At 46.0% G+C, this 17,496-nt stretch overlaps 1 protein-coding gene across 5 annotated transcripts; it reads left to right on the top strand.

Moving 5' to 3' along the window:
• The first annotated feature begins 525 nt into the window (after positions 1-525).
• On the top strand, positions 526-16,053 carry LOC124190832 (serine/threonine-protein kinase WNK2-like). 5 transcript variants are annotated; one of them, XM_046583699.1, is made up of 13 exons: positions 1,443-1,808; positions 1,889-2,186; positions 2,268-2,953; positions 7,028-7,200; positions 7,268-7,388; positions 7,451-7,708; positions 7,892-7,980; positions 8,069-8,300; positions 8,471-8,824; positions 8,891-11,053; positions 11,117-11,752; positions 11,912-13,820; positions 14,301-16,053. In XM_046583699.1, the coding sequence occupies exons 2-13, from the start codon at positions 1,931-1,933 to the stop codon at positions 14,705-14,707; spliced, it is 7,284 nt and encodes a 2,427-aa protein (XP_046439655.1). In that variant the 5' UTR covers positions 1,443-1,808; positions 1,889-1,930; the 3' UTR covers positions 14,708-16,053. The 5 variants fall into 5 exon arrangements, with proteins under 5 accessions (XP_046439654.1, XP_046439655.1, XP_046439656.1 ...); XM_046583698.1 differs by having other exon boundaries at positions 526-1,808; positions 1,889-2,953; XM_046583700.1 differs by having other exon boundaries at positions 1,445-2,953; positions 11,117-11,619; positions 11,722-11,752.
• The last annotated feature ends 1,443 nt before the right edge of the window (positions 16,054-17,496 follow it).

The following is a 17,496-nucleotide window of genomic DNA, read 5'->3' as shown; positions in this document are numbered from 1 at the left end:
TTGATGATGCTTTCTCTTTTTCTTGATTGTTTTGGTTTCAAATGGCTATCGTTTTTCGTCTAGCCTCTTCTTCCTTCATTGTGTGCATGTTTTGTGTTAATCTGAACCTTGAAGATGATTTAGCTGGAAAAGGAAGTTTGCCAGCCACAAGCGTCCCAAGAGTTCCGGTATTTGTGTGTGTGTGTCCCATCAAGGCTAAGAGCTACTTCAAAGTGGGAACTGATGTAATCGAGTGTGTATATCCCCCGACCCAAGAATTATTTTTGCCTAAACACAAAAAAAAACAACCATGGCGTGCAAACATTCGCAAAAATCCCGGCAGCGCCAATTAAAAAGAATTAAAACAATTTCAAACAAGAAAGCGAGTTGAAAAAGAAAAGCACACACAGCTGTTGTTGGTTTGGCCCGTTTCTCAAGGTTCTATATCTATACAGCCATAGTTCGTCATCTGATCCTCGGGATTTGGAAAAGAGAAGAAGAAAAAAAAAGAGGTCGTTATTATTGACACGACATGGTATAAGCTCGCTCGTCGTCTACTTCTGGCGCCCGCCTGACGGGCGTAGAGTTCGTTCGGGAATGGCACTGTGTGTCGCCGGATCAGCTGGCGTTGCTATTTAAAACAAAGTGTGTGTTGTAGTAGTATCCTAAATAAGTGGACCGGGACTGGTTTATTATTCCCTTAAATGAAATAGAGTTTCAACGTTGCAATTCCTTTTCAGACACGTTGGTGATTCACCGGAAGAAACGACTACGTGGAATTTTTCGCAAGACCTTGCGTGATGGCGGCGAATTCCCTTGTTTTATGGCCAAACGGTTTTTTCTTTTTTATCAGTGGCACTCACGTAACACAAGAGTAGGAAAATTGAAGTTGTGGTGTTGTTTTTTTTTTGCGCTTTGACCTTGGGGGTGGTAGCGCCAATCAATGCCTTTCATCTATTTGCACGCGTGACGTAACGGTCGTACGCCAATAACACCCCCCCACTTGAGTCAACAGCGTCAACATTTTTTGGCGCATAGGGAAAAATAAAATACAGGGAGACCTTGGGAGTAGGAAAGGCTCAAGGTGATATTCTGTACAATCCGCATATCGCGCTGAATCGGGAAGCAAAAGCTTTTTTCGCGGAAGTGTTTGCTGTGGGTGTGTGTGAACAACCCCTGAGACTGACGGGAAAAATATCAGACAAAATATACGTTGTAACTTTTTGCCCTCGTAATGGCTTATTCTGTGATCCTTGATCCGGGATTTATTTATCGTCTAGATTGTACCAGTTTTTTTTTTTTTTAACTATCTCTGATTAGTGTTGCAGCCATTTTTGTTCTTCTTGGGAATTTTTGTTCTTTTCCAGGGGCGATAGACTTCCCAAGGACATCCAAGGTTGTTTTTCTCGACCGCTAGATGGCGTAGTCATGTCTGAGAAAAATTAAAGCCCCCTTCCCCCATTCGTCTGTGACCGTCTGGTGCGAAAGCAGACAAGGTACCATGCATTTCTGAGTACAGCAGCACTTGACTGTTTGCCTCTGTGAGAATCACACCACCGTGAATCGCAGTGTGTGAGAGAGACAAGACAGAAAGTTTGAGAGAGAATCAAAAAAGAGGCGGAGTTGTGTTATAAATTTTTTCCGTCGTCACACACAAAACACAATCTGATATAAATGGACCAGTTGAAGACATTTCAAGTTACAGTTTGGATGCCGTAATCCACGGAGGCGGTGGTATGAGTGTGCTTCCGTTCGTTAGTGAAACATTTTGTTTGTGTTTTGACGTTTCCGTGGAATTCTGCCCACTTCCTTCCCCCGTCACTAGCAACGTAATAAGAAACTATGCAGAACGACCTCGAATTTACAACCAAGCTTTAACAATCATTGTGTGTCCTTTTTCTTGATTTAGTGCACAGTGAGGAGGTAGCAGCCTGTGAAGAGTGCCATCACCATGCCGAGAACTAAAGCTATCATGCCCAATAGGATAGCCACCAAGGCAAGAGAGGAGTCTGAGAAGGGGCTCGGGGAGATATTGGGCAACCAAAGTCGTCAGATGAACAACACCATCAGAACAGTCTTCCAGACTCACTGCCAGTTTGACGAGCCCAGCCCTAAACTGGTGTTGGGTGGCAGGAGTCCCAGTCAGAGTCCTTCACGCAGCAGTGGCAGCTTCATCCCAAACAGAAATCCTGCTTCCAGGCCGCCCAGTAAGACCAGCAGTAGAGAGCACCTGGCTTCCGTTTCACCCAGGTCTACCAACAACACCCAACCTAACAATACTCCTCTAGGTAGGATGGAGCAGTCGTGGCCCCCACCTTCTACGACTCCTGGAAAACCTGGTCCTTCCAAAAGTGTGGAAGCCCTCAATCGTCAAGTCAAAGCTGTCAACAGCAAAGTCTCTAAAATCCCCTCACACAACGTGGCAGCCAGACCCAGACCAGGCATTACGAACAAGATCAAGAGGCAAAACAGTGTGTCAGAGTCTGGTTCCCCACCGTCAATCAAAGCAGAGGAAACTGCTGCTGTTGCTACAACCAGCAGCAGCAAATTGGCCACAGACTTGATCAACCTGTCCATTTCCAAGACGCTCTGCCAACAACAGTCAATTGATCAGGACTCTGAAACAGTCCCCAGTCAGCCCAAGTCAACTGAGCTGGACTCTGTGCAGCAGCCCCAGCCGGACGTCAAGGAAGAAGTAGAAGAAGAAGGCAAGAAAAACAGCCTGGAAACGATTGCCAAAACGGACTCGCTGCCTGTCGTAGTAGGCGGTGGTCATCGTGAAAACGGTCACGAGAAAGAGGAGGAGAGTGACGAGACACACGCCACCGAAGACAACGAAGAACAGGCGGTGGCCACATCGCCGGACGAGCGTTTCCTCAAATTCGAGGAGGAAATTGGCCGCGGTAGTTTCAAGACCGTCTATCGAGGACTTGACACGCAAACGGGAGTTTCAGTCGCCTGGTGCGAACTTCAGGTAAAAAAGAAACTAAAACTAAACTAAAACTAAAAAAAAGGAACGAACGAGACTTGGCCGGCTTTTGTTTATCGATTGTAGGTTTATTGGCCAGTAGTAAGGAAAAAAGGGAGATGTAGAAACACGAAACCGAGTAACGTGAAACTTTTTTTTGGCCATTGCAACGTCGTTTTGAAAAAGTTGTCGACCTTTGTCACGGGATCAGAATAGACGATCCATCACGGTTTTTTTTTTGTTGGAATCGTTGTCTCACTTCCGGCTACTCCTCCTCCAAAAATCCGACGTTTGGTTCGTCGTCTCGTTATGACGTGGACCAAAGGGTTGGTTCACGTTTTTTTTAAGTGTCTACTACCAGCGTCTAGCGGCCTTGGTTGTGCACTGCGATGCCCTTCGGATTTCTTTTCCCCGATCGCAACGAAACAAAACCATCTCTCGTTGTCTATTTTCATTTGAAAATGAGTTATTTTTGTGGGTTAGGCAGACTGTCGGGAGCGCTTCAAGCTTTTTACTAGACGTCAGCAAAGACATGATGGTCTCTTGGAAATATTTTTGAACTCGATAGACGTCGATAGGAGAAAAAACCCAGACATTTTTTTGTAGGTTGTTGGCGTCTTCTGCTAGGGCTCTCTAATATAATTGCTGTGGCGTTAAAACAACTCCTGAAGGCCCTGTTAGAGTTCTTCTTCCTTCGTTTCGTTTCTCTCTCTCTTTTCCTCGTTCTATCCCCAAGGTCGGCCTTGGCTCTCTAGTCCGTTCCAACTATATTCACTCACTTCCAGCCCGGTCCCACTGTGTAAAAGAGTACCGTTTTCCGAATTTAATTCTCTTTTAAACTCGCCGTATCCCGGGATAGAACCGGGACAAACTCGTTTTTACTTGCGCCATGTCATCAGTTTTTTCTTTTGGTTGCATGGCTCTCTCTCCCCTTTGAAAAGCCCGACAGCGAAATTTTGACCAAAATAAGTAGTGAAAAGAGGAAAAAAGGTTTTATTTTTTCGAATGTGTCGCCCTCTGTCTGCATTCGTCGTGAATCGATCCGGCAAAACCAGACGAGAGACCGACACGAGTGACTTAATCTCGTGCTGGGGGTCCTCGTTCCTTTTTTTTTGTCGTCGTCACACACACACCCACATTCGTTCCTCCCACGCTACTTGGTTTGTTTTTGAGCTTAGGTATATACTCGGTAATAAACAGCAGCAGCTAGCCTATTTGATGCTGGAAAGCGGAGCCGAAATCGATTGGTCAATAACCAGGAAAAGGATCAATTCGTTGTGTGTGTGTGTGTGGGATTGGTCTGTTCTCGAGTTATGTCCTTCTCGGATGACTTTTCGCCGAATCAAATTGTAGGTTTTAATTGAAGGAAACGTCTCGTTTGTTGCCCGGGTATACATTTTCTCTCTCGACGAAATTGATTTCAATATTGTAAATATTAGATCTAAAAGCTGGGACGGTTTTCTTTCGTGGTGGTGGTACCACGTCGTGCCACTGCAGCGCAGTATAAGGAGAAAACCCGCCTGCGGTCGTGACATTGACCGCGTTTTTCCCCCCAAGAATATAAGTATATCTGCGCTCCTTTTTCTTTTCGGGGTTTTTACGCCGAATCTTCCCATGTGGTAGATTGCGAATTTTTTGGGCAAAAAATTATCATCCAAGTAGATCCATCGCCGTCAAATCGCTTGATTGGTTGGGTAACGAGAGGATGTTTGGACGGATTGGCTTGATTCGCTCGATTGGTCGCTCGTGTAATTCATTACACACTACTGCTGGTTATTCTTTTTCTGTTTTGTTCGGGGCTTTCTTTTTGTGTGTGTTATGTATCGCGTGTGCATTCACGGCCATCAAACGATCCGAACGAGTCTCTGCATTGATGAAGGTGGTGGTGGTGGTGGGGTTTTTTCACGGGGCGGTTCCGCGCATTCCTCGCCCGTCAATGTCGATTTCTCGTTGTTTTGTTTCATCTTCAAGGTAAACTTGCCATTTGATGGACATGGTTGTCGATTTGGCCAGCAGGGATTGGCTTAGATTTGTCCAAAATAGAAGAAAAAGTCGGTTGATAGAAGTGATGAAATTGGTATCTGCGCCAAATTGAACGCTAGCTGAAAACTAAAACAAATGTTTTGATCTTTCTCCTTTTTATTATTCAAATTCGTGTAGTTCTCGGGAGTTTCACGACAAGAGACTTTTTTTTTATTTATTTCTCACACACGCGCTAGACATGTTTGACTTACCGTCGTCCTTGACGTGTGTGTGTTTTATCGTGCTTGTGTTTCTTTGTGTGCAGTGCACTCGTTAGAGACATCCGCTAAGTGATAAAACGTTAGGGTTTACTTCAATCAATGAATTATTCGTGTTTTTTTTTCTGTTTGTTGTTATCGGATAGAATGCCCGCAGCGACGTGAATTAAACAGGCTGGGGGGGATTGCGTGTTTTTCCGCTTTTATCCAGTTTTCCTCTTTTGTCATTAACTAACGAAACACAAAGAAATAGTTTGAACATTCTTATCGACGTGGTATAGTCCATCGTCGGCGGAGATGACGTCAACGGCAGGTTACGTCAAGTGACAAATTGTAGGAATTTTATTAAGTCCTATCACGTCGTGTTTTGTTTCGATTGCGTCGGTTGAATGAATTCCACCTAGCTAATGATAATCCGCATTCCATAAAACAGTGAACTGTGCAATTTTACTATTTGGCGTGTGAATTGCTTGTTATGATGAACTTGGTCCGACCTTGACCGTCGTCGACAATTGCCTTGTTTATTTCGTTTTTAATTCGCGATAAGTTTGTTTTTCTCCTCACTCTGCCTGCGTGTGTGTGTGCGTAGTTGTAATCACAACGGTATCAAATGTACAGTTTTTCTTTTATTATTATTTTATTGCTGACTAGCCAGACCGATTCTTATCCGTTTTGGGGGTCAGTTTCCCATTCACAGACATTCGGCGGGGCCGACAGGCGCGGGGTCGAGTCTATACCCAAAAAATAAAAAAATTGGATCCAGAATTATTTGCTTTTGTGAGGGGGATTGATTACGCACAGAGTCTCTCACGTTTCCGTTTGAATGATGTCACTTGATTTGGTGCTGATTTTCATTTCCTTGGGTTCCCGGCGCCAAGGTTCATGCAACCCCCTTAAATAGGCAAACAGTACGAAGTAGTGGTCCAGCATTGGCAGTCATAGTATATAGCTCTAGTGTCTTGTATGTAAATTAATTGTTTATATTAAGGAATGCGTGTCAAGGTGTTTCTCTCTTTTTAGATTCAAGAATGAAAGAGAGAATGAGTCAGGTGCTTTTTTGCTTTGGTGCATCCGCTGTATGCAGGCTGCTGTTGACTGCGTCAGATCAAATTTCAGGTCCAATTCCTTTTTGGTCTTTTTTATCCTGCAGTGGCCCTTTTTTTAAAAATTTCCAGCCCAATCGGTCGTTTCCTGTCGCGTGCTTCTTGAGCACACAACACACGGACGTCCTTTTTTTTTTTCTTTTTCACGAAGGGCATTCACAATCTTGCGGCCTTGTGTCAAGTTTGCGCACTTTACCAGCGTCATAGGATCGATTATTCGACGAGGAAAAAAATTTGAACGTAGTAGGATCGATTTTATTTTTATTCTAAAACCTAACCACGTCCTCCCCCTCCTCAATCAATGTATCAAATTTAATAATCTGGAAATATGGCCCCGGTTAGCTGCGTGCTCTCAGACTTTAGAGAAAGTGCGTTGCTTGATTGGATTGGCGCCAGTCGGTTTCCAGTTGTTTGGGTACTAGAAAGTTTGCGCAGGTTTTTTTTTATATTTTCATTCGGTTTGTCCTTTTTTTAATTTCTGGGAAAATTGCGTTCGTCATCTATTGCGACAATGGTGCACGAATGGCTGAACACACGGCCGTTGAATTTGAGCGGTGGTTTGTTGGTAGTATCTCGTTGCCTGTTGCGTCATCACGAATAAACAACTTGAACTCGGAAGATGTGCACTTGACAGATCGGCTTTTTGCCAACAAAAGACGAGTCTACTTGTTGGCAACCAATCCACACACTTAACAAGCGACTAAACTCGTTTTTCTTGTTTTGTTTCATTTTTTTAGGAGAAGAAACTCAACAAATCTGAAAGGCAAAGATTTCGGGAGGAGGCCGAGATGCTCAAAGGACTCCAGCATCCCAACATTGTCAGATTCTACGACTATTGGGAAGTGGCGCTGACCAAACGTAAATACATAGTCCTCGTCACCGAACTCATGACATCCGGAACTCTTAAAACGTAAATCACAAATTAAGACAAATTAAAAACCAAAATTTCATTCAATCATTTTTCGATTGTAAAACAGGTATTTAAGGCGTTTCAAAAAGATCAATCTAAAGGTGCTCAAGTCGTGGTGCCGTCAGATCCTGAAGGGTCTCTACTTCCTCCATTCTAGGACACCAAACATCATCCATCGTGATTTGAAGGTGATAATCGAGAATTTATGAATTAAAAACTTGTCATCTAATGACGTCTTATTTTGTGACAGTGCGACAACATCTTCATCACGGGGACGACTGGCTGCGTGAAAATTGGCGACTTGGGCTTGGCCACGCTGAAGAATCGGTCGTTTGCCAAATCTGTGATTGGCACTCCCGAATTCATGGCCCCCGAAATGTACGAGGAGCACTATGACGAAGGCGTCGACGTCTACGCTTTTGGCATGTGCATGCTGGAAATGGCCACCAGCGAGTACCCGTACAGCGAATGCATGGGCCCGGCTCAGATCTACAAGAAAGTCATCAGCGTAAGTTTTGGGCTCGCCCCCATCCCCATCTGTTTTCATACGTTGCTATATAGGCTGTGATGGCGGCGGCCCAGCTGCTGCCAAACTCAATCCCGAAGGGGATTGCGTTCTACTATTCCTCTTTCTTTCTTTTTGGGGTTCGTCGAATTAACCCGGCGGCTTCTTCTTGTTTTACGACGACAGGGCGTCCGACCGCAGAGTTTCGATAAGGTGGAGAGCAGCGAGATTCGCGACATTATCGACCGTTGCACGCGTCTGCGCAAGGAAGAGAGGTGTGTAGGATTAGATTATCCATCTGGAAGAAATTCAATCATTTTCCCTTTTTTTTGTGTTTTCGCATTCCAAATGGAAAACAAACAGGCCGAGCGTCAAGGATTTATTGAACGACACCGAGTTCTTTGCCGAAGAAACGGGTCTGAAGGTGGAAGTAGTGTCGCGCGACGAGGCGGTGGCCAGCACCAGCGAAAGTGTCCAATTCCGGTTACGCGTCCTCGATCCAAAGAAAAGGCGCGACAAGCACAAGGAGAACGAGGCCATCCAGTTCGAGTTCAACGTAGTGACGGACGATGCCGACAAACTTGCCCAGGATATGGTTGGTTGACAATTTTTCATTCAGTTTGCTCTGTTTACTGTAATTCGCACATTCTTTTACCCAAGTTTTTCGGTGGGTGGGCTATCCATTCCTTTTATCGTTTGTTGTTGTTTTGCGCCAATGAATTAATGAGTCGTTAATCTTGTCCTTGTTTCCGCAACACCCAAAAGCATTCGGACGGCATCCTCATGGAGGAGGATGTCAAGGTGCTGGCAAAGTTACTCAGAAGTCAAGTCCAGCTTTTGGTCAAAGAACGTGACGAACGCGAGGAGATCAGACGTCAGAATCAGCCGCCTCCTGTTCCCCAACAGCAGCAGCAGCAGCCTGCAACTGTTGTTGTACAACAGCCTCCTCCTCAAGTGGTACAACCAGTCATACAGCAAGTTGTCCAGCAGCCTATCCAGCAGCCTATCCAGCAGGTTGTCCAGCAACCTATCCAGCAGGTTATCCAACAGCCGATTCAACAGCCTATCCAGCAGCCTATTCAGCAGCCCATCCAGCAGCCCCAAACTGCTCCGATCCTGGTAGGCTAATTCAAAATTTTGAGAATTCCAATTTCTAAAAATTAATATTGATTTACTTTTTTGTAGGATCAATCGATGGCGATCCAGCAACAACAACAACAACCTTCTCCGGCGCCACAGCCGTTGATGCAGCAGCAACCCATGTTGCCCAGTCAGCAATTACCTTTAACCATAACGACGGGATTGGTTACTCCGCCGCAACAGCACTGCATCCAGCAGCAGCAGCAACAACAGCAACAACAACAACATGTAATGCAGCAACAGCATTTGATCCCGCAGCAAGTGGCTGCCAACCAGCAACAGCTGACGGTTCAGGCGATACAGAACCAGATCCACCAACAGCAACAAACGCTGCACCAAGTCAATCAGCAGATCCAGCAACAACAACAACAGTTGCAGCAAGTGAACCAACAAATCCAGCAGCAACAGTCGGTTCAGATCCAACAACAACTCTTGCAACACCAACAGAACTTGATGAATCAACCGATGACAACTTCTCAGCAAATTGATCACCAGGGATTTAGTCAATCACAGCCGCAACAACAACAACAACAGCTCTATCAGCAGCAACCGGCTGAAGTGTCTGCCCAGTATTTCGTTCCGGCCGAATTGCCTGTCTTCCAGCAGCAACAACAGCCGCAGCAACAAACTTATAGCCAGTACCAACCAGCAGAAGCTGTTGCCCAGCCTTATGCGCAATCCGTTCCCCAGCAGCAACAGCAACAACAGCAGCCCGTCCGTCAGTTATTGAATTATGTTCAGCAACAGTCGGTGGATCAGACGCAGGTCCAATGTGTTGCACCCGAGTCGTATCCTGTTCAGCAGCAGCAGGTAACAGCTCCTCAGTACGCCCAGCAAGTGGTCTATCTTCAACAACCGATCCAGCAGATGGTTCAGCAGCCCATCGAACAGGCTGCTTACATTCATCTTCCTCCTGTCCAGCCTTCAATCCAGCCGGCACAGGACCAGATGTCGTACATCCAGCAGACGGCTGTACAGCAGGTTGTGGATCCTACTACTAGTTACCCTCAGCAACCGATCCAGCAAACACAGGATCAAATGGCGTACATGCAGCAGGCGGTACCTCAAGTTGTTCAGCAAGTTACGCAGCAACCAATGCAGCAGGCGCAAGATCAAATGGCGTACATCCAGCAGGCATTGCCCCAAGTTGTACAACAACCGATCCAACAGCCGATCCAGCAGCCGATCCAGCAAACTCAGGATCAAATGGCGTACATCCAGCAATCGATGGTTCATCAACAAGTTCCCCAGCAAATGGTGGATCAGTCTGGCTTATACATCCAGCAACCGATGCAACAATCGGTGTCGGTCACTGAGCAACCGACCTATCTTCCTCAACAACCCGTCATCCAGCAGCCGGTTGTCCAGTCTTTGCCTCAACCTCTTGTCGTCCAGTCGGGCATCGTTCAACCTGTTGCCCAGCAAATTGTCGACCAAACAGCCTACATTCAGCAGCAGCAGCAGCAACCGATCCATCAACTTCAACACATTGAACAGCAAACTTACATCCAATCTGCTCAGGTCATCGATCAATACGTTCCAGCAGCGTACCAGCTGCCACAGAATGTGGAACAACAACAACAAGCGGCCTACGTTCAACCGGCCCCAGCCGAATTAGTCCGCAAACAGTCTGGACTCTGTCAGCAACAACTGGAAGCGGCTGCGTCGGCCTACTTGGACTCCCATCAGTCTGGGCCAGTGACCCAGTTAGACCCCCACGTAGTAGGTGCCGCCGTAGTGGATATGCAGTTGCAGAACCCAGTCTTGCAGGCTGTAGCCAGTGACTCAAATTCGTTGGTGAACCGTTCCGGAACTCCCGAGCCCGGAGCTCAATGCTGTTGCAGCGATGTTTACACGACCGACTCGTGCGGTGAGTCATCGGCCGCCGAATCGGTCGACCCGGTTGCGCCACCCGTTAACGCAACAGCCAACGCCGTCAGCAGCAATGCGGCCACGACGACAACGGCCGGTGAAAAACGTCTGGGTCGTCGGTTGACTAACAAACGGCGCCGGACGGCCGAACGCGGCCCCCGACTTTCCGTGCTGAGTGTCCAGGGCTCCGTGGTCGAATGCCAAGTGGAAACGATGAAGCAAGAAACGGTGACGTTCAAATTCGATCAAGCTGACACGGTTCCGGCTGACGTGGCCAACAACCTCATTAAACATCGATTGCTAAGTGAACAACATGCGGAAATTTTCATCGAGCAGGTAAATATTGGTTTTATGTTTGATTTGAATGAAATTTGTAATTGAATTTCTTTATGGTTCCAGGTGGAGGATATTCTCCGACAATTGAGAGAGAATCCGGATGTCCTTCCGGTGGTATCTTTACCTCCAGCTAAGCCGGCTGCTGATTCATTGTCACCCAACCGATCAGACACGACGGCTACTGCTGCTGCATCTACTTCCAGCGTAGGATCTGTCGACAGTGTCGAATCCACGACGAAAGGATCGACAGCCGATATTCCTCAATCGGTTCCCGCCGCAGTCTTGGCTGCTATTCCAGTTGCCGTTCCAGTTGCCGTTCCGGTCGTGGCTTCTGCTATCCCGTTTCCAGTTGGATCCCATTTACACTCGAGATCTACCAGTCTAGACGGAAGCGATGTATGTCACACGGGACCGAGCGACTCGGCCGTCTCAGCTGTCTCGGCAGCGCTTACTACTATTCAATCCCAAACAACAACAATCTCCACAGTTCCTCCTACCAACAACCTTGCCCCGCTTAGTATTTCTAATCCTGGCGTAGCTGTCACTGTAGACGGTGCTACTCCGCCAGTTGTAGCCATTTCCGCTCCTCAATTTCCCCCAGTCGCTTCTTCTTATCCACCCCCCGCTGACGCAGCTCCTCCTTCTGCTCCCACCCCTGTCGGTGGACTTGTTGAGTCCAATGAGCCAGTAACGCCCAAGGTATTTAATTCATTAGCCTCGCCTTTATAGATCACAAAAAGCTTTACTCTTAATACTTTGTAGTATGTCGTTGTCTAATCTTTAAAACAACTTTTGACCAGTTTGTCGCCTTCCTTTGCGGATTTTTTAATAATTTACTATTTTTATTTGTCCTCACAGGTGCGCAAAGTGTCGAGGTTTTTGGTCAAGACAATCTCCGCTCCTTTACCGGTTCTGGAAGTGGCACCATCCACTCACTCGACCGTTTTGGAGCCCCCTCTTCCAACTCCGCCAGCGGTGACATCCATCCCGTCTATGATGTCACCTCCCGAATTTTTTCCTCCGGCTGGACCCATTCAGAGATGCCAATTGCCTCCTGTCGTCTGTCAGGAGCCTGTGGCGAACGTTCCTGTCGCTCAGTCAGGTCCCACACAAATCCCGACTACCAGCAACGCTGCCGGAAATGATTTGGGCGCGGCTTTCGTGACTGTCGCTCTGAGTATCAACATAACATCGAACGGGATCTACGCCACTAGCCGATGCAGCAGTCCAGCTCGGGCTCCAAACAGCGCCAATGTCCAGGGTGATCCATCTGTCAGTACGACCGCTGTCCCTCTAAAACTTTGTCTGGGTGAAACCAACACGACCGGATCGAGAACAGCCGGTGGTAACAGTTTGCCCACGTCGCAGCCGCCTACTCCGCAAGCTTGCCCGACGATGGACACTTATTTGATGGACCTCCAACACAAATTGGCTTCCCTTTCCATGGCCAATAATAACGCCAGTGCTGCCGCTTCGCACATGCAACAGCAGCAACAACAGCAGAGCTATTCGCCGGATGCTACGCAACAACTTCCATCGCCCACGTCATCCACCAAGGAAGGAACTCCTTCCCTGGACCATTTGATTTACCCTACGGTGGTTGTCGATCAAGTGGATCAGGCGGCCGAGAGCAACCGGCCAGCCCAACAACAACAGCGCAAAGTCTTGCCCTCCACCATCGACATCCACGACTTGCATTCCGAGTTGTCGAAATTGCATTCGCAGGGCACTGGTCATCCGCCGGCCTTGTTGAAAGCCAAGGAACCCGAAAATAAAGTGAATCCTACCACTACGGAAGCATCCGCAGCGGCACCGGCCGCAACGAATCCCGTTGCTCAGTCAACAACAACAACGGCCAGTCATGGCCCTGACGTTGTGGATGACCATCCGCAAACGCCGACGGAACAACAACCGCAGCCTTCCTTCAAAGCGATTCCAGTCACGGTTCCAGTAGCGCAGATTCCAGTAGCTCCTGTCACCGCACCCACCGCTCCTGTGGCCGCTGCTCCAGCGATTGCCACCGCAACGACCACCAAGGAACAGAAGAGTAGTCAAACGGAGCCTCAGATGATCGTTGCCCAGCAACCGCTGCAACGCAAGTTGTCGCTTCCGCCGCCGGCCCCACCCGGAGGACGCCGAATCTCTCGTTTCTGTGTCAGTTTGGTTGACGAGCAACAGCGAGCAGCTGCTGCCCCAGCGGCAAGCGCCGGAATGCTGCTGCCGGACGATGCCAATAAAGACCCCGAATTGAGGGAATTATTGCTGCGACACGAGCAAGAAAAGAAAGCTCTGATCCGGAAGCACGAGGAAGAGTTGGCCTCTTTTCACGCCCGGAGAAAACAGCAACAACCAACTGCTCCGCAACAGCCACATCCGCAACCATCGTTGCAGCGGCAGGAAGCCACCGAGAGTCCTAGGACTCCTTCTCCAATCGCCCGTTCCAGTCCAGATCACACGGAAGGGCGTGGTGTTCCCATTCCAGCCACAGCTGGCGGGGTTGCTGGCCCGGTCACCAACGCGACGCCCGGATCGTCACCCGGAACGCCAACCCGCCAAACAAAGACGTTTACGGACGATCTGTTGCGTCTAGTCCAGGATTTGGGCAGCAAACCTGGAGCCGAGAAGAGCAAGAAAGCCGGAGGAGAAGGTGTCGAGAAAGCGCCGACGTTGAATCAGCTGAGAGCCGGCGCCAATGGCGGCGCTGTCGCCAATCTACAACAACAGCAGCAGCAGCAGCAACAACACCATTCACTGACTCAAACTGCTGGTATCTTTACTACACCACCAACCTGATCCTTAAAAAAAATTCCCTTAATCGCGGTATAGATGAGACCAAAAAAAACCGTGTTGATGGATCGTTTTAGAACCCGATCCGGTTTTTTGCTTCTTTGACGGGGGAAAACAATTTCATTTTTCCAAAACAAAAAAAAGATGGGTGAAATTAATATTTGATTACTTTTTTTACATTTTGAATTGAGTCATTTTCATTTGGTTTAAAAACTTTCTTTTTCCTGCTTGGGCATTAATTTCGGTTAGTTGTCATATAGTAGTATAACACCAATGCAAAATACCGCACGCTTAAACCGCCAACAACCCTCTTATCTTGTCCCATTTGGCTTTATTTTGATTGTATGCGGTTTCTGTCTCTAGTTCTATTGATTTAAATTTAAGTTGATTTGTGTTTAAGTGAGGAGGTGTGCGAAGAGTTGTTAAGGAAAGGCAGTCTAGCTTCGATTGTGCTTGATAGGACTGAGCTTCGGCCGGCCTTTTGGTGGTGTCATGTCTCCTGTTCCGCCCACGAGCTCTGTGTCGACTCTCTACGGCCAACAGTCCATCTTCTCTCCCATTCATCCGTCGTTTGTTTCTCCGCCGGCGGCGGCGGCGGCTAGTTGCACCATGGCTGCTCAACAGCAAAGCGGATTCAACCACATGGGCAGAGCTTCCAGCCACCCGATCAACATTCAACCAAACTCCCTCGTCGTCGGTTCCCCACCGCCGGTGCCAGTGCTCCTGGCTGCCAGCGCATCAGCAGCCGTCTCGTCCTCTTCTACGACAATGGCCGGATTCAATTTTAATAACACTCCGGCCGGCAGCCCCATGCGTTCCCCACCGCTAAGACTCAACTCTAAAGACAGTAGATCTTCTTCACCCTAAATACAGACAGACATACATACATTTTTCACGGTAGACAATGGAGAGAGAGAGAGAAATAGAGATGGAGTCAGAAATTTCGCCTACCCGACAATAATTTCTTTTTTTTTTTTAAATTGAAAGAAGGGATTTAAAGATAATTAATTATTCATTTCTTTTTCACATTAAATTGAAAATGGCTTGTCCGTAGTAGTCTCCCCCCTTTTTGCTTATTTTTCTCTCTCCGTTTGTGTTTATCGATTCACGTACAGCACTGGGTGTTGATTACCGATGATTTGATTCTTCTGTTCTATTTCGCTTCTCTCTTTTTCCGTTTGAAATTCCAATCTATTTTTTAAAAAACATACTTTAAAATCTTATTTGGGTTTTCCTTTTTTTTCTTCGTCCTTTCCGTTTTTTGAATATTTTGTGAGTGTGTTTTTTCCCCCCCTTTTTGTGTTTTGTGTGTGTGTGCGAGTGTTTGCGCGCGGTACCAAGTCACTGCTGTGATATCAAAACGAAAAAAACAGAGACAGAGAAGAGAGAAAGAGAGGAAAGAAGAAGAGATTTTTTTCACGCGGGATAATTTTTTTTTTTGTGACAGGATAAAAACAAAAGACGAAACGGAAAACCTCCCAAAAAAATGTCCATTCGATTTCCTCCCCCCCCCCCCATATGACTATATCGTTCGTAATAATCCCCAAACTACTACTACCACCGTGTGCGATGGAGTCTCTTGAATTTCTTTTTCCACTTCGTTATTATTGCCCTTCGCCTCTTTTGAATGAATCAAACGATCCACACAAAACATTATTTTGATTATATTATACATTTAAAAAAGACTAAAATTCCCTTTTTTTATTCTTCTTAAAGGGGATGACTTCCTTAATTTCTCTCGTCACAGTTGTATGAAAATGAGGCAAAATCGAATTTTCACCCCCCCCCCCCCCAATCGGATTATTAAACCAATGCAAACCAAAAAAGAAGCATTTTTTTTCTAATTTTAATTTTGCAATCCCCCATTTTTAGCAAATGATATAAGGAAATGATTTTATCCCCCAAAATGTTTTCCTTGTTTTAATTCTACCTTTCTTTTTTTTAAAAAATTTGTTTCCGCATGATTTGTCGATTTCAGTATCACAAATATGACTAATGTTTTGAACACACACAAAACAGTGAAAAAGAGAAACACAGATTTTCATTCGTTTCCCGAAACATTTAAAAAATAATAATCCCGAGGAAAATATTTGACGCGCTTCCGGCTTTTCTATCTACATTACTTTTCCTTGTCTTACTTCTTCCTGGCCCGAGATATTTTTTACTTCCCCTTATTTTTTTTTTATTTGCTACATATAAAACTATAAAATATTGTGCGTGTCTTTGTGTTTATTATTTTCTCTCTCTCTCTCTCTCGCCCGTTCGTTCGCGTTTTAAATATTATCGTTGGTGCCTTTATTTTTCTTTTACAATTACTTGCGGCGGTATTTTGCAATTGAATACGTGATACAACAACAACAACAAAAAAAACAATTTTCTTCGTCTGCAGTGTGTGTCCAGCCGTGAAATGAAACAAACAAGGAAAATGGCTGAATTACACAGAGAAATGGGATAAGCAATCTCACATTGTGCTGCTGCTGCTGCGTAAAACTTATTATCATGGCGTGCTGGAATTGTGTCAAAAGGAGAAGATGGAAACAGAGAAAATCATGGAAGGAAATTCAGACTCTTTGATCTTGTTGTAAAAAGTTGACGTGAAAAATAACAACGTTTGCGGCTGATGGAATATCACTGGACTAGTCACGCGTGACCGACATTTTTGGAGGGCTGTGTTTCTTTTCGTAAATATATTTTTTCTTCTTCCCATCTCCCTAAATTACACACACACACACAATTTATATAATATGCGCCTCCCCACTTTTTTTTTCATTTTGTACGCGAATTTGTTTCAAAATGTGCGCGATTCGCTTATCTCTTTTATGTAAGTTTTGTAACGGGCGATGCCAGCAGTGTCGCTTATAATTCTGTTTTATGCAATCAAATTTCCCCCATTTTGTTTTTCTCAGTTCATGCGGAAAACAAAATTTCCCACGTTTTATATAATTGTTCGAGCGCCGTTTATATGAGCCCCGCTCGAAGCCATTTTTTACTCGGTTGTGTGTGTAGATGATAAACAAAAACAGCAACACTCGTATAAAAATTGTAATGTTTCGTTTGATTATACTGCTATAGTGAATGCCTCTTAAATTGCTCTCGTTCGTGATTTTCCATAACACTCGAAAATACATAGAATTTGAAAAAAGAAATAATGCGACTGACTGGCGTGCTGTTGATGGACCACTGAACAGTTTTAGATCCGTTATTTTTACGCTCGCAAGTGTCACGCTCACCAATGTCATTGGCCTTGGAATTATTTTCGAGAGTTTCGTCGCATTTTGTGTGTGTGACATTTCTTTTTGTTTTCTCTTGGAGATGCCAGCAGACGACGCGTGGGGACACGTACGCTGCTCTCAACTTATTTATAAACAAAAGTGATATTTCCACCTCTGTCGTCTGGACACGTCGAAAATGCTGGGCGTAATAATGGTAATTCAATTTCAGAGGTAATTCATTCATCAATTCCATGGCTGATTTTCAATTCTGGGTATCCTTGTCTTGTGGCACTCCTGGTAATTTTTTATTCAAGGACCGTGTGACAATCTCAACTCATGTTTTGTTATGATTTGTGGACCTTATCCAAAAAGGTGTAACTAATGTGTGAAACCTACACCGCTTTCAAGGCAAGCAAGATCCCACAGTGGAGCTTTGTATAATTT

This window comes from Daphnia pulex, chromosome 3, assembly GCF_021134715.1.
Source record: "Daphnia pulex isolate KAP4 chromosome 3, ASM2113471v1".
Taxonomy (NCBI): Eukaryota; Metazoa; Arthropoda; class Branchiopoda; order Diplostraca; family Daphniidae; genus Daphnia; species Daphnia pulex.
The sequence above is the reverse complement of the archived record's forward strand: the minus strand, read 5'-3'. Positions and strand labels throughout refer to the sequence as shown.

Excerpts from the sequence above, each read along its gene's own strand:
- LOC124190832 (XM_046583698.1), top strand. The coding sequence starts at position 1,931 with ATGCCGAGAACTAAAGCTATCATGCCCAATAGGATAGCCACCAAGGCA. Across the intron at positions 7,709-7,891 it reads TCTACAAGAAAGTCATCAGC|GGCGTCCGACCGCAGAGTTT; the intron begins GTAAGTTTTGGG and ends TTACGACGACAG. Across the intron at positions 7,981-8,068 it reads CGTCTGCGCAAGGAAGAGAG|GCCGAGCGTCAAGGATTTAT; the intron begins GTGTGTAGGATT and ends GAAAACAAACAG.